The sequence below is a fragment of the Paroedura picta genome, chromosome 11 (assembly GCF_049243985.1).
Source record: "Paroedura picta isolate Pp20150507F chromosome 11, Ppicta_v3.0, whole genome shotgun sequence".
NCBI classification, from domain to species: Eukaryota; Metazoa; Chordata; class Lepidosauria; order Squamata; family Gekkonidae; genus Paroedura; species Paroedura picta.
The window spans coordinates 63,861,695-63,876,986 of NC_135379.1; the positions used below are offsets into that span (position 1 = coordinate 63,861,695).

Here is a 15,292-nt window from a genome sequence, read left to right on the forward strand (position 1 = left end):
TCTGGGCACCTTTCGTGAGGAAGCACAAAGAGGCTTACTAGAGACAGGAAGGAGAGGTGAAATTTGAATGGTTATTAGTTGGTGTTCCTGGAGAGATGTGAGTTTTAGAGCACTGTATATACATGACAAGTGGCATGTTCTGAGTGGCAGAAAAACACGGCCTAGCCTGATTTTGCCAAAGCCTGGAAACTAAACAGGGTCTGCCACTAAGGTTACAGTTGGATAGGAGACCACCAAGGAAGTCCACTGTCACTGCGCAGTCAGGTAGCGGCAGATGTCTCTTGCCTTGAAACTGAAACTAAAGTCCAAGACCAAGATAGAGATGAGGAGAGGATCCACCTGGGATCCATTCGGGGGCCAAGGGCCCTTTTAAGCCTTGCAGCACTTTTGCATATCTGACACCATGTGGTGGGCACAGCCACAAAATGGCCACTGCAGGAAGTAGAATCATTCACAAAATGGCTGCTGCAGGAAGTGGAACCAATCACAAAATGTCTGCTGCAGGAAGTGGAACCATTCACAAAATGGCCACTGCAGGAAGTGGAACCATTCACAACATGGCCACTGCAGGAAGTGGAACCATTCACAACATGGCTGCTGCAGGAAGTGGGTCCATTCACAACATGGCTGCTGCAGGAAGTAGAACCATTCACAAAATGGCTGCTGCAAGAAATGGAACCAATCACAAAATGTCTGCTGCAGGAAGTGGAACCAATCACAAAATGGCCACTGCAGGAAGTGGAACCATTCACAACATGGCTGCTGCAGGAAGTGGATCCATTCACAACATGGCTGCTGCAGGAAGTGGAACCATTCACAACATGGCTGCTGCAGGAAGTGGAACCATTCACAACATGGCTGCTGCAGTGAAGAACTTTGAGCTGTGGTGACAGCTGCTACCAAAGCACTATTTTTCAAAATCTACACAGCTTTTCTCCAGTGAGAAAAGTCCTACCTGGCCCCGCCCACTTTCTAAAAACACTCTTGGGTGTCAGAATGGCCTGTGCCATGCTGCCGATAGACACATGTTGGGTCCCTTGTATGAGTCATTTAAAGGGGGGAAGGGCTCGCTGACTGCTCGTCCTAAGAGCTGTTCATCTAAGAATTTCACTGTCTCGACTCTGGCAGGTGGCCGTCTTGGTCTGAAGCAGCAGAACGAAGGGTGAGTCCAGGGGCACCTTTAAGGCCAACCAGTTTAATTCTGGTTACCAGCTTTTGTTTGCGTGCACACTACTACAGATGCACACACAAGCTTACACCCAGAATTAAACTTTGCGGCTCTCCAAGGTTCCAGTGGACTCAAACAGCGTTCTGTTGTCTTGACTGCTTGGGATTCCACTGTCTTGTCTAAAAGGGCCTTGAACACTTGTTTGCTTGTTGTTGATTTACTATGATGCCAGATAAGCCTTCAAGTTTGGCACAATACACTCTGCAATAGCTTCATCTGTTCTGGCTGTAATTCAGTTCTGAACACTCATAAAGAAGAATGAGAACCGCCAGAAAGACAGTTCAGACGGCTTCGTAATTTAATTGGTCTGTTTGAAGAATGGGAAGGACGGGGCCCCGAGTTAATCCTAATTTGTTTAGCCTTTCAAATGCAACACACCAAACATCCCTGTGAACTTCAGCCCAAAAGATACTCAGGTGTTCAAGCTGTTTAACAGACGTGAAGTTCAATGGAATGCATTCACCCACTGCTGATCACCGCATTGATCTTTGAGCATCTGGCACATTAGCCAGGAATGGCAGCTTGCCCCTCGCAAATACGTTTAAATGTTGTTGCTCCTATCCAGGGGTAGTCAAACTGCGCCCCTCAAGATGTCCGTGGACTACAATTCCCAGGAGCCCCTGCCAGCGAATGCTGGCAGGGGCTCCTGGGAATTGTAGTCCACGGACATCTGGAGGGCCGCAGTTTGACTACCCCTGCTCTTATCGAACCAAACAGCAGCGGAATACTGAGGCTTCTTCTCTCAACTGAGGCTTAATTCCTCTCGTGGTAAATTATGGACTGGCTTCTTAAAAATCAAGAAGAGACAAATGTCAGCTGAGCATGCACCTCAAAGTACATTTTGTGCTTTTTAAAAATATTTTTTCCCCAATCTAAAGATTTTCCTGGGTTACTGATCAATGGAGTACTCTCACAAATCCCTCGGGGAAACCTAAGAGGTGACCGGAGTTGAAAAAAGTCATACAGAATGACCCACTGGCAGTATAAGACAGAAGTGCAAACTGTTAGTTCTCATTCTCTAATTAACACCGCTTGTCAAAAAAGCTAGAACGAATTTTATATTGGTGTTAACAAGGGGTTTTTTTTTAGGGGAGGGATATGTGGTAAGGTTTACGTATCTTACCCACTCTACATTCTTTTTAGTGAAATGGAAAAATGGAAAATGATTTCATCCAGGCATTTTGGATAGCCAAATCCACTGTTTTAGATACAATTATATATTATGAATTCTTAGCTTCCTACTATGAGACTTCTTATTTCTCTGGGTTGCATTTCATTCTGTCCTTGCTCCCAGGAACCTGTGACATGATGCATGGCCCTTGACACCTCCGTTCAAGTTTCACAACAGCCCCACAATCGCCTGGAGGCGGGGATGTTCCACCCCTACCGGCCTCTACATGGCAGCCCTGGACTTCCCTGACAATCTTCCCTCCAAGCACCAACCAGGGCCAACCCTGCTTAGCTTCTCAAATGTCCATCTGACCAGCCTAAGGTGGTCAGAGCCACGGAAAGGAGGGGCAGTGGCCACTTCGAGCTTCAGTGATTGCCAAGGTGGCCGAACAGCACCAAAGTGCTCACCCCCTGCCAGCCACCCAACAGTCATCTATACCAGGCTAAAAACCATGCGATGAAGCTGAGGAAGTTCCAGGACTAGTAACTGATCCTGCGTTGGGCTGATCCTGCGTTGAGCAGGGGGTTGGACTAGATGGCCTATATGGCCCCTTCCAGCTCTATGATTCTATGATTCTAGTTACTTTCTACTGACACCTTACCAAAGTGTAACATGATGCTTACAAGGGAGTCAAATGCAGTTCCAAGGAGCAATTTGAGGACAAGAAAAGAGTTTGGCGCCGGGTTATGTGTGTATGTGTGGTTCCACCCCCTTTCACCACATGCTGTGGTCACAAATAGGAAAGGGCCAGTGGATATTATTGTTCCCCAATAAGCTTGTTTGGACATGAAGTCTGTGTTTCATGACTGAGTGGGGATCTGAACCCAGAACTGCCCCTCCAGCTGCCCCTCCAGCTAGCCTAAAGTGACCAGAATTAAGGGAGCCTAAGGTGGGACGAGCCGCCACTGCCACGGCGGTGGCGGCAGCCCCCCCCCCCGGCTCCCTCCCTGACTGGCCTCAAGAAGGGCGGCGGCAGCAGCAGACCCCCCCTCCCTCCCCGACTGGCCTCAAGAAGGGCGGCGGCAGCAGCAGACCCCCCCTCCCTCCCCGACTGGCCTCAAGAAGGGCGGTGGCAGCCCGGGAAGAGCCCAGCGGACGGATCGATGGAGGCAGGAAAGGAAGGCGCAAGCAGGCGGCACCCAAGTGGCGGGCTCTGGCGAGAATGGCGGCGCCACGGAAGCCCCGCCCCGGAGCCCGGGTGCCTGCGCAGGGGGCCTCCTGAGCCTTGCCCGCCTGCTGGGCTGTCGCGGGACATGGGGAAAATGCCCCCAAATGTGGGACTGTCCTGCCAAAGGCCCCTCTGGCCACCTTACTCTAGCCTTAATAACATTCTCCTTCCTGAATGGTTTGGGCCCAAATATAATCACTTGAAATACTGACTGTGGAAATATTCACATCATATTATTCCCCCTAGGATAAGAGGAGGAGCAAGGCCTTGACTATTTAAACGCTCTTTTCTTGCTTTGAGATCAACCCCAGAATTGCTGCTTAAATTACATAAACTGTGGACTCCTGGCTATAATCTGTGAAAACAGACTGGAAACGAGACAGTGGAAGTCCCCTGCTACACATTTAAAGCATTTCCCGACTTTAACAATCCATTTAATCACATGCAAATACCACTGTGCTCAATTAAACTCAGTTATCAACACCCCTCCCCCGAAAAGAACACCCTTTCTTCTGTGGGGCTCAAGGTCTGATAAACAAAGCTTTCCCCAAGAACATTTGTGCATAATATCGTTAGGTAGGGTAGACAAACACCCAAGAGAATGTGCATTTAACGAATAACAGTCTCAGGACAGCTACGTTTTCTTTTACATTCTTTCACATGCACCAGTCCAGCTTGCTACAAATACAGAAACGGGCCAGAAAATCTATGTTTGCTCCTAGCTGACCTCTGCTTGCAACAGAAATAACTTCCCCCGTCGCAGGGCAAGGATCAGAAACTGCACCCTTCAAATGGAACAGCAATAGATTGTTATACACGGCATCATTAAGAGAAGGAGTCAAACAGACTTTATTGCTATTTCACGTGCAAGAGGCAGAGAAAAGCATCCGACTTAACCTCCTCGGGGTGACTTCAAAAGGATTTAACCGTATCCAGTGTTTATGATTAGTGCCTTTTAATCTGGAGTTGCTGAACAAGTAGCATTTTACAAAATATGCAAATTTTCTTTTGCTTTAATATGCTCCCGTCAGAATTAGCATAACATTTCCTCACTGCAGAAAAGCTCAAAACAGCTGAGAAACTCTAGATTTTTTGCAAATGAAACAATCCTGCATCTCAATATTAGAAGACTGGAAAAATAGGTTCCGTTAGAAAATGTTACCGTTTGGTGTTTCCATTTTATCCATGTTGTGCAAAAGACAAAGCTGGCGCTGCCTCCCCGCCCGGTGGCCTCCCCTGCCTTTCCCCTGCCCTGTCTGCTGCCGGCCACAGACCTCACTTCACACAGAGGAGAAGCCTGTCCCTTAGGGCTGCCTAAACTACTGTTGGTTAATAGGAGAGGCAGAAGAATTGCCTGAAACAATCTGGGCATCCATTCGCCCAGGACCTTCACTAGCGTTGCCAGCTTCAAGTTGGACCCAGAAATCTCCTGTTGTTACCCCTCCAGGGGACAGGGAAAACGGCCGCTTGGAGGCTGAAGTCTGTGGCCTTTTCCAAAGAAAACTCTGATTAACTGTGGACTGAATATGAGCACATGGAAAAGGGGAGACTGACCTGTAAGCCTTTCCAAGGTGTCAAATCCATGCTTTAATGCAATGATATCAAGGAAAGAAACCGTTCCATCCTCAAACCTAAACAAAAAGGGGGGAAAATAATGCTGACAACAACTTCTTACACACATTAATTTCAAAAATAACAAACGTATTTAATAAGATTGTCCTTTCCAAGTGCCTGACACATTATTTTGACACCCTGCTGACCGCAGCCGTGCAAGGCAAAGTACATGCTGACCCCCTTAAGGGACCCCCGCAAGGGACCCTCAAGGCATGGTCACCTTCACCTCGCCAGGTAAGCCGGCATTGTTTTCAGATTTCGGAGCTGAGAGTCGAGAGAACCTAGCTTGTCCAAAACACTCATATGGGTAAGCTCTGAACATGGAATAACCAAATAAGTAGCTAAGCCACCGAGACGTGTCACTAACATTACCTGCACTTGTGCACACATTTTCTCCCGGCTGCCAAGGTGGCACCTGCAGCCCTTGCCCACAGTTCACTGGCTGCAGTGGGGGGGAGGCATGATTTCGGCAAGGGCCTTGGGTGGGGAGATCCTACTGGGCCCTCCTCCAAGAACCTAGTGTGAAGCACTGGGTCAATATGGGCCTGTGGAGTCAGGATTTGTGTGTGTGTGTGTGGGGGGGGGGGGGAAGAGATTGGAAAATTAGAATAGAATCCCAGAGTGGGAAGGGGCCATCCAGGCCACCTAGTCCACCCCCTGCTCAAGGCAGGATCACATTTCATTTCATTTTAAATGCCCTTAACTGGCTGGCCCAAGAGCAACGGTCAATAAATGTAAAAAATAAATAAGTATACAAAATAGGCTCCAATTTTCTAAACAGCAAAAAGTTTGCATTTTTTACCTTTCCCTGGAGGGCCCAGGCTAGCCTGCTCTTGTCAGATCTTGAAAACGAAGCAGGAGAGGCTGATTCTGTGAAGGTTCAAGGGGGTGGCAGGTGACAGCGGAGGAGTGAGAGAGTGGTGAGTGTCCTGCATAGTGTGGGGGGGATGGGGACGGTTGGACTAGATGACCCAGAAGGTCCCTTCCAACTCTAGGATTCAAGGATTGGCCCTGGCTGGTGCTCAGATGGAGTCCTCTAAGGACGTCCAGAGTCACTCACTGCTCGGAGGTGGATAATGGCAAAGAATATCTTTTGCCCCAAAGCCCTGCAGGGTCACCACAAGCTGGCTGTGACCTGACGGTGCTTCCTACCGCCCCCATGTGCTTCTTAGATTTTTATCCTTGCCATGCTAAGTGACATTCTTGGCTCCTTCGCCACATTTCTCACAACAGCCCTGAGAATGAGGGACTGGCCCAAGGCCACCGAGGGAGCTTTTGGTCAGAGGGAGATTCCGAACTTGGGTCTCCCCAGTCCTAGTAAAACGCGTTGGCCAGGAACACCACACTGGCTTTCTTTGCCATCCAAGCTAACCGCCATTCCTCATAGCCTGAAATGAGGAGTTCCTAGAGCAGAGTCACACTGGTGCCTTCCCAGCACCCCTGGGCAGATGTGCACTCAACAGCCTCTGTAGCCAACGGACACCGCGATCCCCTTCTACTCGGCCACAATTCAAAGAAGATTCTACGGTCGCCCCTGACAACCCCTGGCCCGGAACACTCGAGGGTTCCATATCCATGGTAATAATTAGGGTATCATCAAAGCAAGCCAAGGAGCAGCAATTTTCAATGAAACACTTTGGTTGAAAATTTGCATAATAACCTAAGGACAAAATAGAATATACTTGTTGTTCAAATTGGGGACTCGGCATACACAAAATCATTCTGAAAAAGAATCACAAAAAAAGGACATATAAACTACAAGTGGGAATGAGAAGGAAGCAGACTACCAAGCTTTGAACATCAGAATTGAAAACAACGAAAAGCCTAGCTATTCTCAGGGGGGCGGCAAACCTGGGCCTAGGCGGCACCCATGGGAATTCCCATCAATAATAAAATTATAATAATCTCCAAATCGATGTGGTTTTTGCATTAATACATTAAAGACACCCTGCTTCTGACTGCTGTACTCTGTTTTCTTCCAACCTTGTGGATTCTTTACTTTGAACTTTTCTGTATTTGTAGGTTTTTCCTTTTCATCAATGTAGACTGTGCTACAGATCTTTATAATTTCATTTCTCAAATTAAGGATACTGGATCCTTTATGTCCTACCGCATATCCTACAATAATGCTTGGCTCAGTTCTTATGTCCATCTTGCCTACAGGTGTTTCATTTTTGGTTTGCGTCTATACCATAGTTCTTTCTGGCACTTCTGGTGGGTAACCTGTTCTGTACATACTATAGGCAGCAGTGTTCTGTAGGTAGGTAGGTAGGTAGGTAACCAAAGAGCCAGCTTGGTGTAGTGGCTAGGAGTGCGGACATCTAATCTGGCGAGCTGGGTTTGATTCTGCACTCCCCCACATGCAGCCAGCTGGGTGACCTTGGGCTCCCCACAGCACTGATAAAGGTATTCTGACCGAGCAGTGATATCAGGGCTCTCTCAGCCTCACCCACCTCACAGGGTGTCTGTGGTGAGGAGAGGAAAGGGAAGGTGACTGTAAGCCGCTTTGAGACTCCTTTGGGTAGAGAAAAGCAGTCTATAACTCTTCTTCTTCAGTAATATCAGGGCTCGCTCAACCTCATCCACCTCACAGGGTGCCTGTTGTGGGGAGAGGAAAGGGAAGCCGATTGGAAGCCACTTTGAGACTCCTTTGGGTAGAGAAAAGCAGCATCTAAGAACCAACTCTTCTTCTTGTTTTTCAGTAATTTCAGGGCTCTCTCAGCCTCACCCACCTCACAGGGCGTCTGTTGTGGGGAGAGCAATGGGAAGGCGACTGTAAGCCGCTTTGAGCCTCCTCCGGGTAGAGAAAAGCGGCATATAAGAACCAATTCTTCTTCTTCTTCCGTAATCTCAGGCCTCTCTCAGCCTCCCCTCCCTCATAGGGTGTTTGTTGTGGGGAGAGGAAAATGAAGGCGACTGTAAGCCGCTTTGAGCCTCCTTCGGGTAGAGAAAAGTGGCATATAACAATCAGCTCTTTTTCTTCAGTAATCTCAGGGCTCTCTCAGCCTCATCCACCCCACAGGGTGTCTGTTGTGGGGAGAGGAAAGGACCAACCCTTTTAAGAACTAACTCTTCTTCTTCTTGCCATAGTGGTTAAGAGAGGCAGCCTCTATTATGGAGAACTTGGGGCCATTCCGCACGAGTTTCATGTAGCAGAAGGCTTACATATGGTAAACGCTACTAATTTGCAGTTCCGCATGATGTCGCACACAATCTGCAACACTCCTGCAACAGTTCTCCAAAAAGCGATTCGTTGTAGCGCTTCTAGGGAAATCGGGAAAAGTGGATTCACCCTTCAAAAAGCGCTACACTCTTGCAAACAATCTGCAACACTAGCAAAAAAGACCTGTGCGTTCTCGTTGTTGTGGTTCCAACAAAGACCCTCCCCCTGGCTCTCTCTTCTGAACTTCCGGCGAAGCGATCGCCATTTTTTTTCCCTCGGAGCGAGCGGGGAAAGCACGAATCAGCGAGGCTTCATTCACCCAGCGAGGCTTCTCCGGCTACAGTCCCTCCACAGAAATGCTTTAAAGCTCCCCTAAGTCCCCAAGCACAACACAGCCCCGTTTGCAAGTTCCCTTTATTTTTGGCCGAAAATCGCGCCCGTGCGGGGGGGGATTTTTTTTTCACTCGGGGGAGCATGGTAACAATGGATCGCCAGCTCACATGCCAGCTAGATGGGTCTCTCCGTTGCAACGAATCAACGCATATTCGTTGCAATGTGCTTTTTTTTTTAAACCTGTGCTTAAAGGGAAAGGGGCTTTTCCGGAGCATGATAACAACCGCCCATTGGCTGCTCGTTCGATTGACGGCCAGGGGCGGGACAAAGCACGGAAAAAATCGCTTCCTTTCTAGCAATTCCTGCGAGACTGGAAACCTGTGGGGAACAAATGAAACGCTACTGGATTCCACTACAAATGCAGGTATGCGTAATGCCGAGATTCCACTATTTAAAATAGCGTTTCCACTTTGTGGAACCAATTGGCAACATTGGTCTTTGTGCGGAAACACCCTGGGTTTCCCCACTCCTCCTCCACATGCAGCCAACGAGGTGACCTTGGGCCAGTCACACTTCTTAGAGCTCTCTCAGCTTCACCGATCTCACAGGTGTCTGCTGTGGGCAGAGGAGGGATAGGTGCTTTGAGACTCCTTCAGATAGTAAAAAGCAGAGTACAAACATAACAACTCCTTCTTCTTAATCACTTCTCCCCAGTATTTTTCAGGCAGCTGTACTTCTAGGAGCACATCTCTGGCCATTTAATCTAAAGATTCTCTTGTACAAGGAGAGGTAGCTTTTCAAAGATGAATTAACATACAGGCATTCTCTTCTCTTAGATCAGGTAGTTGCTTTCAGTAAGCCTATCCAGTAGGTAGTTATGCTAAGTGTTGTAGGAAACTGCCATTTTCTATTTCTTCTTCTCTCTCCCTTTCGAAAACTATCTATCTCTTATTTTGCAGCATGAATGCCCACACTGGACCCATGACCTTGTTGGCTTCATTTAAATATGCAAAGAGGACAGAGCACCAGGCTGTTTTAAAGAATAAAATGTTTTTTTTTAAAGAAGAGAAACAAACTTTAGAGAAGAGAGAGTCCTAACTGTCTAACTGTTCTGGATTCATTCTGTTTGGTGGTAAGCAGGGAATCTCCAAGACAGTCCCCTATACCCCCCCCCACACCCTTTACATTGCCCTAACTCAGCTAACGATGATATGAAGGCATGTCATATAAAACCACAGAATTTTCAACATTTTTTAGAAAGAATGCCCATTACTTTCAAGTTTCCCCTGAAAGTGATGTCACTGCCCTGTAGACATAATTGGAAACAGTTTTCATAGAATCACAGAATCATACGTTTGGAAGGGACCTCCTGGGTCATCTAGTCCAACCCTCTGCACTATGCAGGACACTCACATCCCTATTGCTTACTCACTGTAACCTGCCACCCCCAGTTTTATCATAGACTGTTTTACCTGCCCAATTTTACCATAGACTTATTCCTAGAGAGGTGTGATGTCACTTCTGAGTTTTCCTGGAAGTGAAGCCACGTACCTTGGGGGGGGGGCAGCTGGAAAATGGGTGGGAGGTTGCTCTTGTGTTGCTGATGGCCTCTATCCATATCCCCATGTTATTGGTCTCCCACTGGTTGCCAAGCGGATCCTGGGAATGCAATCTCTAGTGGACCCCAAACCTTGTAAAGTTTTTGAAGACCCACAAGCTTCTTGGAATTAATTTGCAGATCAATGGGTGGTTGGTGAAATTTTCCTAATGCTATTATCATATTGTCCAGTTACAACACCAGATTAAATATTTTATCAGTAAACTCCACCTGTGTAGTCTTGCTTACTTTCATAATGTAAGGATGCCAACCTCCAGGTAGGACTTGGGAGATTTCCTGTAATTACAATTCATCTCCAGAATACAAAGATCAGTTTCCCTGCAGAAACGGATGCCTTGGAGGGTGGAAAATGTACCCCACTGAGGTCCCCGTCTCCCCATGTCCCACCCCCAAATCTCCAGACTTTCCCAATCTGAAGCTAGCGACCCTCCCCCCTAACCCCCACCCCCAGTAACCGGGGGGGGGGGGGCTAGCAACCCTGACCGGGTATTGCCAGTTGGAGACAGATCCAGAATAATTCACATTCAACGCAGCATCCTTTAGGAAGCGAAATTCTGAACCTCTTCCAGATCTTCCGCAAAATGTAAGTAAAATACCAGCCTCTTGGGATCTGCCAGGCTTCGGTTCGTCACCCCTGTACATATGAATATTTGTCCTGATAGGCCATAATTAAGAAGAAAACCCCCAGCCGAGATCAGGTTTCAGTTCTAATTAACGACAACTGAGTCAGAGGTATGATGAAGCTGTTTATCGCACTGCCTGAAATCTAATTTGGAGCAGTCGTACTAAGACCTGCCTCCATGTGACAGTTACTCAACAACTAAGTCTCCTTAAGATGTCCCGCTGAACGTCTTGAAAGCTAACTCTATGCAGATTATTTCCGAGAAAAGCTGCTTCAGGCAAAAAAACTGCAGGGACAAGTTGCCAAAACCCAGTAAAAAGCTCTTAAATCTATGTCCTTGTTTAGTGAAATATGGTAATTAACTCATTTAGACACGCAGAGAAAGCTAAAGGATAAAATGGGGGGAAATAGATGAGTTGTCAGAGTAGCTTAAACCAGATGAGGACAGACTGGATTGGGCAAGGACGCTTCCCGGTGAGACAGAAACGAACAAAACCTTCAGTCCTCCTTCCCATCACAGTAATTGCGCAGGGCCATTGGGTCTCTGGCTGGGACAGTCCTTTTTGGAGTGCCTGATGAAGTTTATGGCCCTCTCTGTATAGAACCCAGGTGCACAGCAGATGCCTGTTTGTGTGCGTGAACCTCAGCATGGCTGAGCCAAGAGCTGAATTTAGTTCCTCGCTGGCTCTCCCTTCCCTTCCTCTCCCCTGGACCTGCACTGGAAACCTTCTCCCCAGAATTAAACTTCACTGGTCTCAGAGGTGCCCCTGGATGCAAACTTTGTCCTGTTGCTTCAGACCAACATGGCAAGGCAAACCTGAACAAATGCATAGAGAGTCAAGATAAATATAACAAGGGAGACAGCATTTATTGGCTGCCTTTTTGTTCCACCCTTCCCTCCAAGGGGCTCGCTGTAAGGTAGACTGAGAGAGGGTGACTGGCCTAAGGTCAGGCAATGACACAAGCGGGACTTTGAACCCTGGTCCCAGTCGGACAGTCTAACCACTCCGCTGCATCCAAGTTGCATGCGAGTGGCCCCAGGTTCAATCCCCAGCATCTTTGACAGGGGGAGGTGTGGGGGGGGGAGGACCAAGGAGTAGGTGATGTTGAGGGGCTCGGTCTGGGACCCTGGAGAGCTGCTGCCAGCTGAGTAGATGATACTGACATGTACCGAGCAAGGGTCTGATTCAGGGGTAGTCAAACTGCGGCCCTCCAGATGTCCATGGACTACAATTCCCAGGAGCCCCTGCCAGCAAATGCTGGCAGGGGCTCCTGGGAATTGTAGTCCATGGACATCTGGAGGGCCGCAGTTTGACTACCCCATTAAGGTAGGACTGTGATTAGCCCAAGGTCACCCAGTTGGCTGCATGTAGAGGAATCAAGCCCGGCTCACCAGATTAGAAGCTGCCCCTCTTAACTGCTACACCAAATGAAATAACTGCTGACCCCTTGTTTCCCCTGTTCGTGCCTTGAGATCCCTGAGGTAGCTGCACCCTCCTCCTGGGTCTGCAGGGCTGGTGAGAAGGCAGTTCTCCTGTCCGGCCTCTCAAAGAACAGTAAGAAGATTAAAGTTTAATGAGGGAAGCTGCCACCCCCCACACTGGCACTCTTGGCTCCACAGAATATTTGACAAGTTAGATAACGGAGGAGTCAAGCAACGGGTCAAGTGATCAAGTCAGCCCTAATCCAAATTAAATAAAAAGCATTGGCTTAAAAGGGGAGGGGGAGCAGGAACAGTCAGAGATGTTTAAAGGAGCAAAAAACGTTTGGAGCACAGATTCCATTACCTCCCCAGAAAACCTGCTGGACTAAACCGTCCCCCAGACAATCCGTGATACAAAGTCTGATTCCGTCCACGATTTTGATGCTCGTTATTGCTGTAGCAGTCTGTGTTATCAACACACGGGGCCCTCTGGTGCCCCTTACTCCTTGGCAATTTTAGAGCGCAATGTTCCATTGGACCAAAACCCAGAAGCCACCAGGACGTCCACCAGCAGGGCCAGAACTCCAGTACCAAGGAGAGGAGCATCGCTGCCCCAGGCAGAGGGTTCCTTCCATAGCCAAGGCATTCAAGCCACAGCAAGCGGTAAGACAACATGGCTGAATGCAGAGGACAAAGAGTTGCTTCTTCTATGCTGGGAAACGGTCAGACGCAGAAGGCTACATCCCCAGCCAAAGGAAGAAGAAGAAGAAGAGTTGGTTCTTATATGCCGCTTTTCCCTACCCGAAGGAGGCTCAAAGCGGCTTACAGTCGCCTTCTCTTTCCTCTCCCCACAACAGGAGTGGCAGCTTTAAAAGAGAGGAGAAAAAGGCTGTGTGACCTGATAAAAGAACTCCTGTTGAAAGAGCTCCCGGGAGAGCAGAGGGCCCCGTAAGAACCTTCTCAGTTCCACAGATCCTGCAAGACGGAGCTCTTCCGCCAGGTCTTCGGGTGAGGCCAGAGCAGTTAAGATCTGGGGCCCCTCCGGAGTGGGCAGGAGCAACCTCCCACCCATTTTCCAGCTGCCCCCCCCCCCCCAAGGTACGTGGCTTCAGTTAGTGGCAGTCCAATGAGCAGGATGGGGGGGGGGTGTTGAGCTTTTCGCAGTCAGGGAGGGAGAACTGTCTTACTTGTGCTATTGGGATTTTATTGTGGGGTTTTTATGGTGTTTCCTGCCACGAGCCAGAGCTCTGGGACTGGCTGGCTATAAGTTCAACTAAAACAAATAAACAGATATCATCATATGGGTGCACACACACAGAGCCAAGGATTAGCAAAGCATCCCTAATGCTTCACAGAGATAATAAGGGCATCAGTTCTGACATAGTTTTCTGGTTTCCAGAAACACATGGGTACCAAAGAAACATCCCAGAAGCTCCGTGGAGCGAGGAGGGCGCCGTTCATTGACCCAGGTGTGCCCTGTCACCCTGCCCATAAGTAGTCTTATGCTGAACATTTGCCAGGAATTTGCAGTGCGACTGCAGCCTGGGCCACTCAGGTCTCTGCATTCGTCATCCCTCTGGCCCTGCTGCTACGCTAAAGACGGCTGGGGGGGGGGGGGACGACAGCCAACAAGGGAAAGGAAAAATAAGTCCATTCACATTTCTGTGCATGACAACTATAATTTCGACATGCCTACTGGGCAATTAGGTTGTTGCCTGCACTGAACGGGAATTCTGGCTTTCATACAAGAACAACAGATTATGATTAACAGAAACTGCCCAACTGACCTTATTTTTCACAGGTCAGACCTTTCAAGTCACGCTGACACACAAATTGGCTGGAACTTGAACTCAAAGAATTAGGAAAGAGCTGAGATGGGACAAGGGCATGAAAGTCTAGCCCACAGTGTCATCCTAAGTACTCTTTCCTGGGACTAACCCCAGTTCTTAGTAGACCGGTTTAAAATTGCCCACTCAGAGTTCTAGTCGCCCCCCGCCCTTCCTGTTGAGACGGCATATGCAGTGCAAATCTCCCCAGCCTTCTAAACCCACTGAAGTCCATGAGTCAAGATGGGTGTAATTCTAAGACTACAGTTGTCCAGTCTTCGCATACAACGAATATCTGCTCAGCTTGGGAAGGGGAACTATCCCTTCTGCAGGTTGACAGGCCCCCAAGATAGGTCTGCTAACCTCCAGGTGGTGTCTGGAAATCTCCCAGAATTACAACTCTTCTCCAGACAACAGAGATGAATCCCTTTAGAACAAGGCCAGGCAATTCACTGTACGGGGGCAGGATATTGTCCTACCAGTACTGGATCTGAGCTACGGCAGCTTTCCCACTCAGAGCACATTTTTTGGGTCATATCCAAGATCCACGGGTTGCCACATTTGATTCCTCAGGAACTGGAAGCCACAGCCTGTTATAACCCCCAAGCATTACTGCAGCTCTCCTTGGACGCTCTCTTTGCACAATATTCTAACTTTAAAAGATACTGTGAAGATTTTAACATTACTATCCTAAACTGGACATTATCCATTGTTGGGCCAATTTCAAGTAGAGCATTATTGGAACGGGGGGATTCATACAGCAAATTTCTTTCCATTAACGAGTCATCTATGAAGTGCTACGGACATTTTGAACACGCACAGCATGACAATTCAGAAATGCAACAAAGGGGTGGAAAAATGGAAGGAAGCAGGTTCCCTCAAGAGCAGCCCAATCTCACTTTGCTAACCTGATGCAAGCCGATTTGCATGAACAGGTAACTAAATTCTGCTAGCAGCTGGTTACTAGAACAGGTCTGTCAGAAATGACAGGAAAAAATCCATTAGCAACCAGTTCCTAAAATGGAATACAAGGCCAGTTGGAAAAGGGCCAGTATTCCACAATAGCAACATGCAGAGAGACCTCAGGTCTTATACCATTCAATACTAGTGTCAACCAAGATCGCCT

At 48.2% G+C, this 15,292-nt stretch overlaps 1 protein-coding gene across 2 annotated transcripts in view; it reads right to left on the reverse strand.

The window, feature by feature from the left end:
* MOCOS (molybdenum cofactor sulfurase) overlaps positions 1 to 15,292 on the reverse strand; it is an 81,242-nt gene that overhangs the window by 47,293 nt on the left and 18,657 nt on the right. For both annotated transcript variants that reach the window (XM_077302892.1, XM_077302893.1), the window contains exon 5: positions 5,122 to 5,198. In XM_077302892.1, coding sequence (XP_077159007.1) covers positions 5,122 to 5,198 — 77 coding nt within the window. The remainder of the gene's footprint in view (positions 1 to 5,121; positions 5,199 to 15,292) is intronic.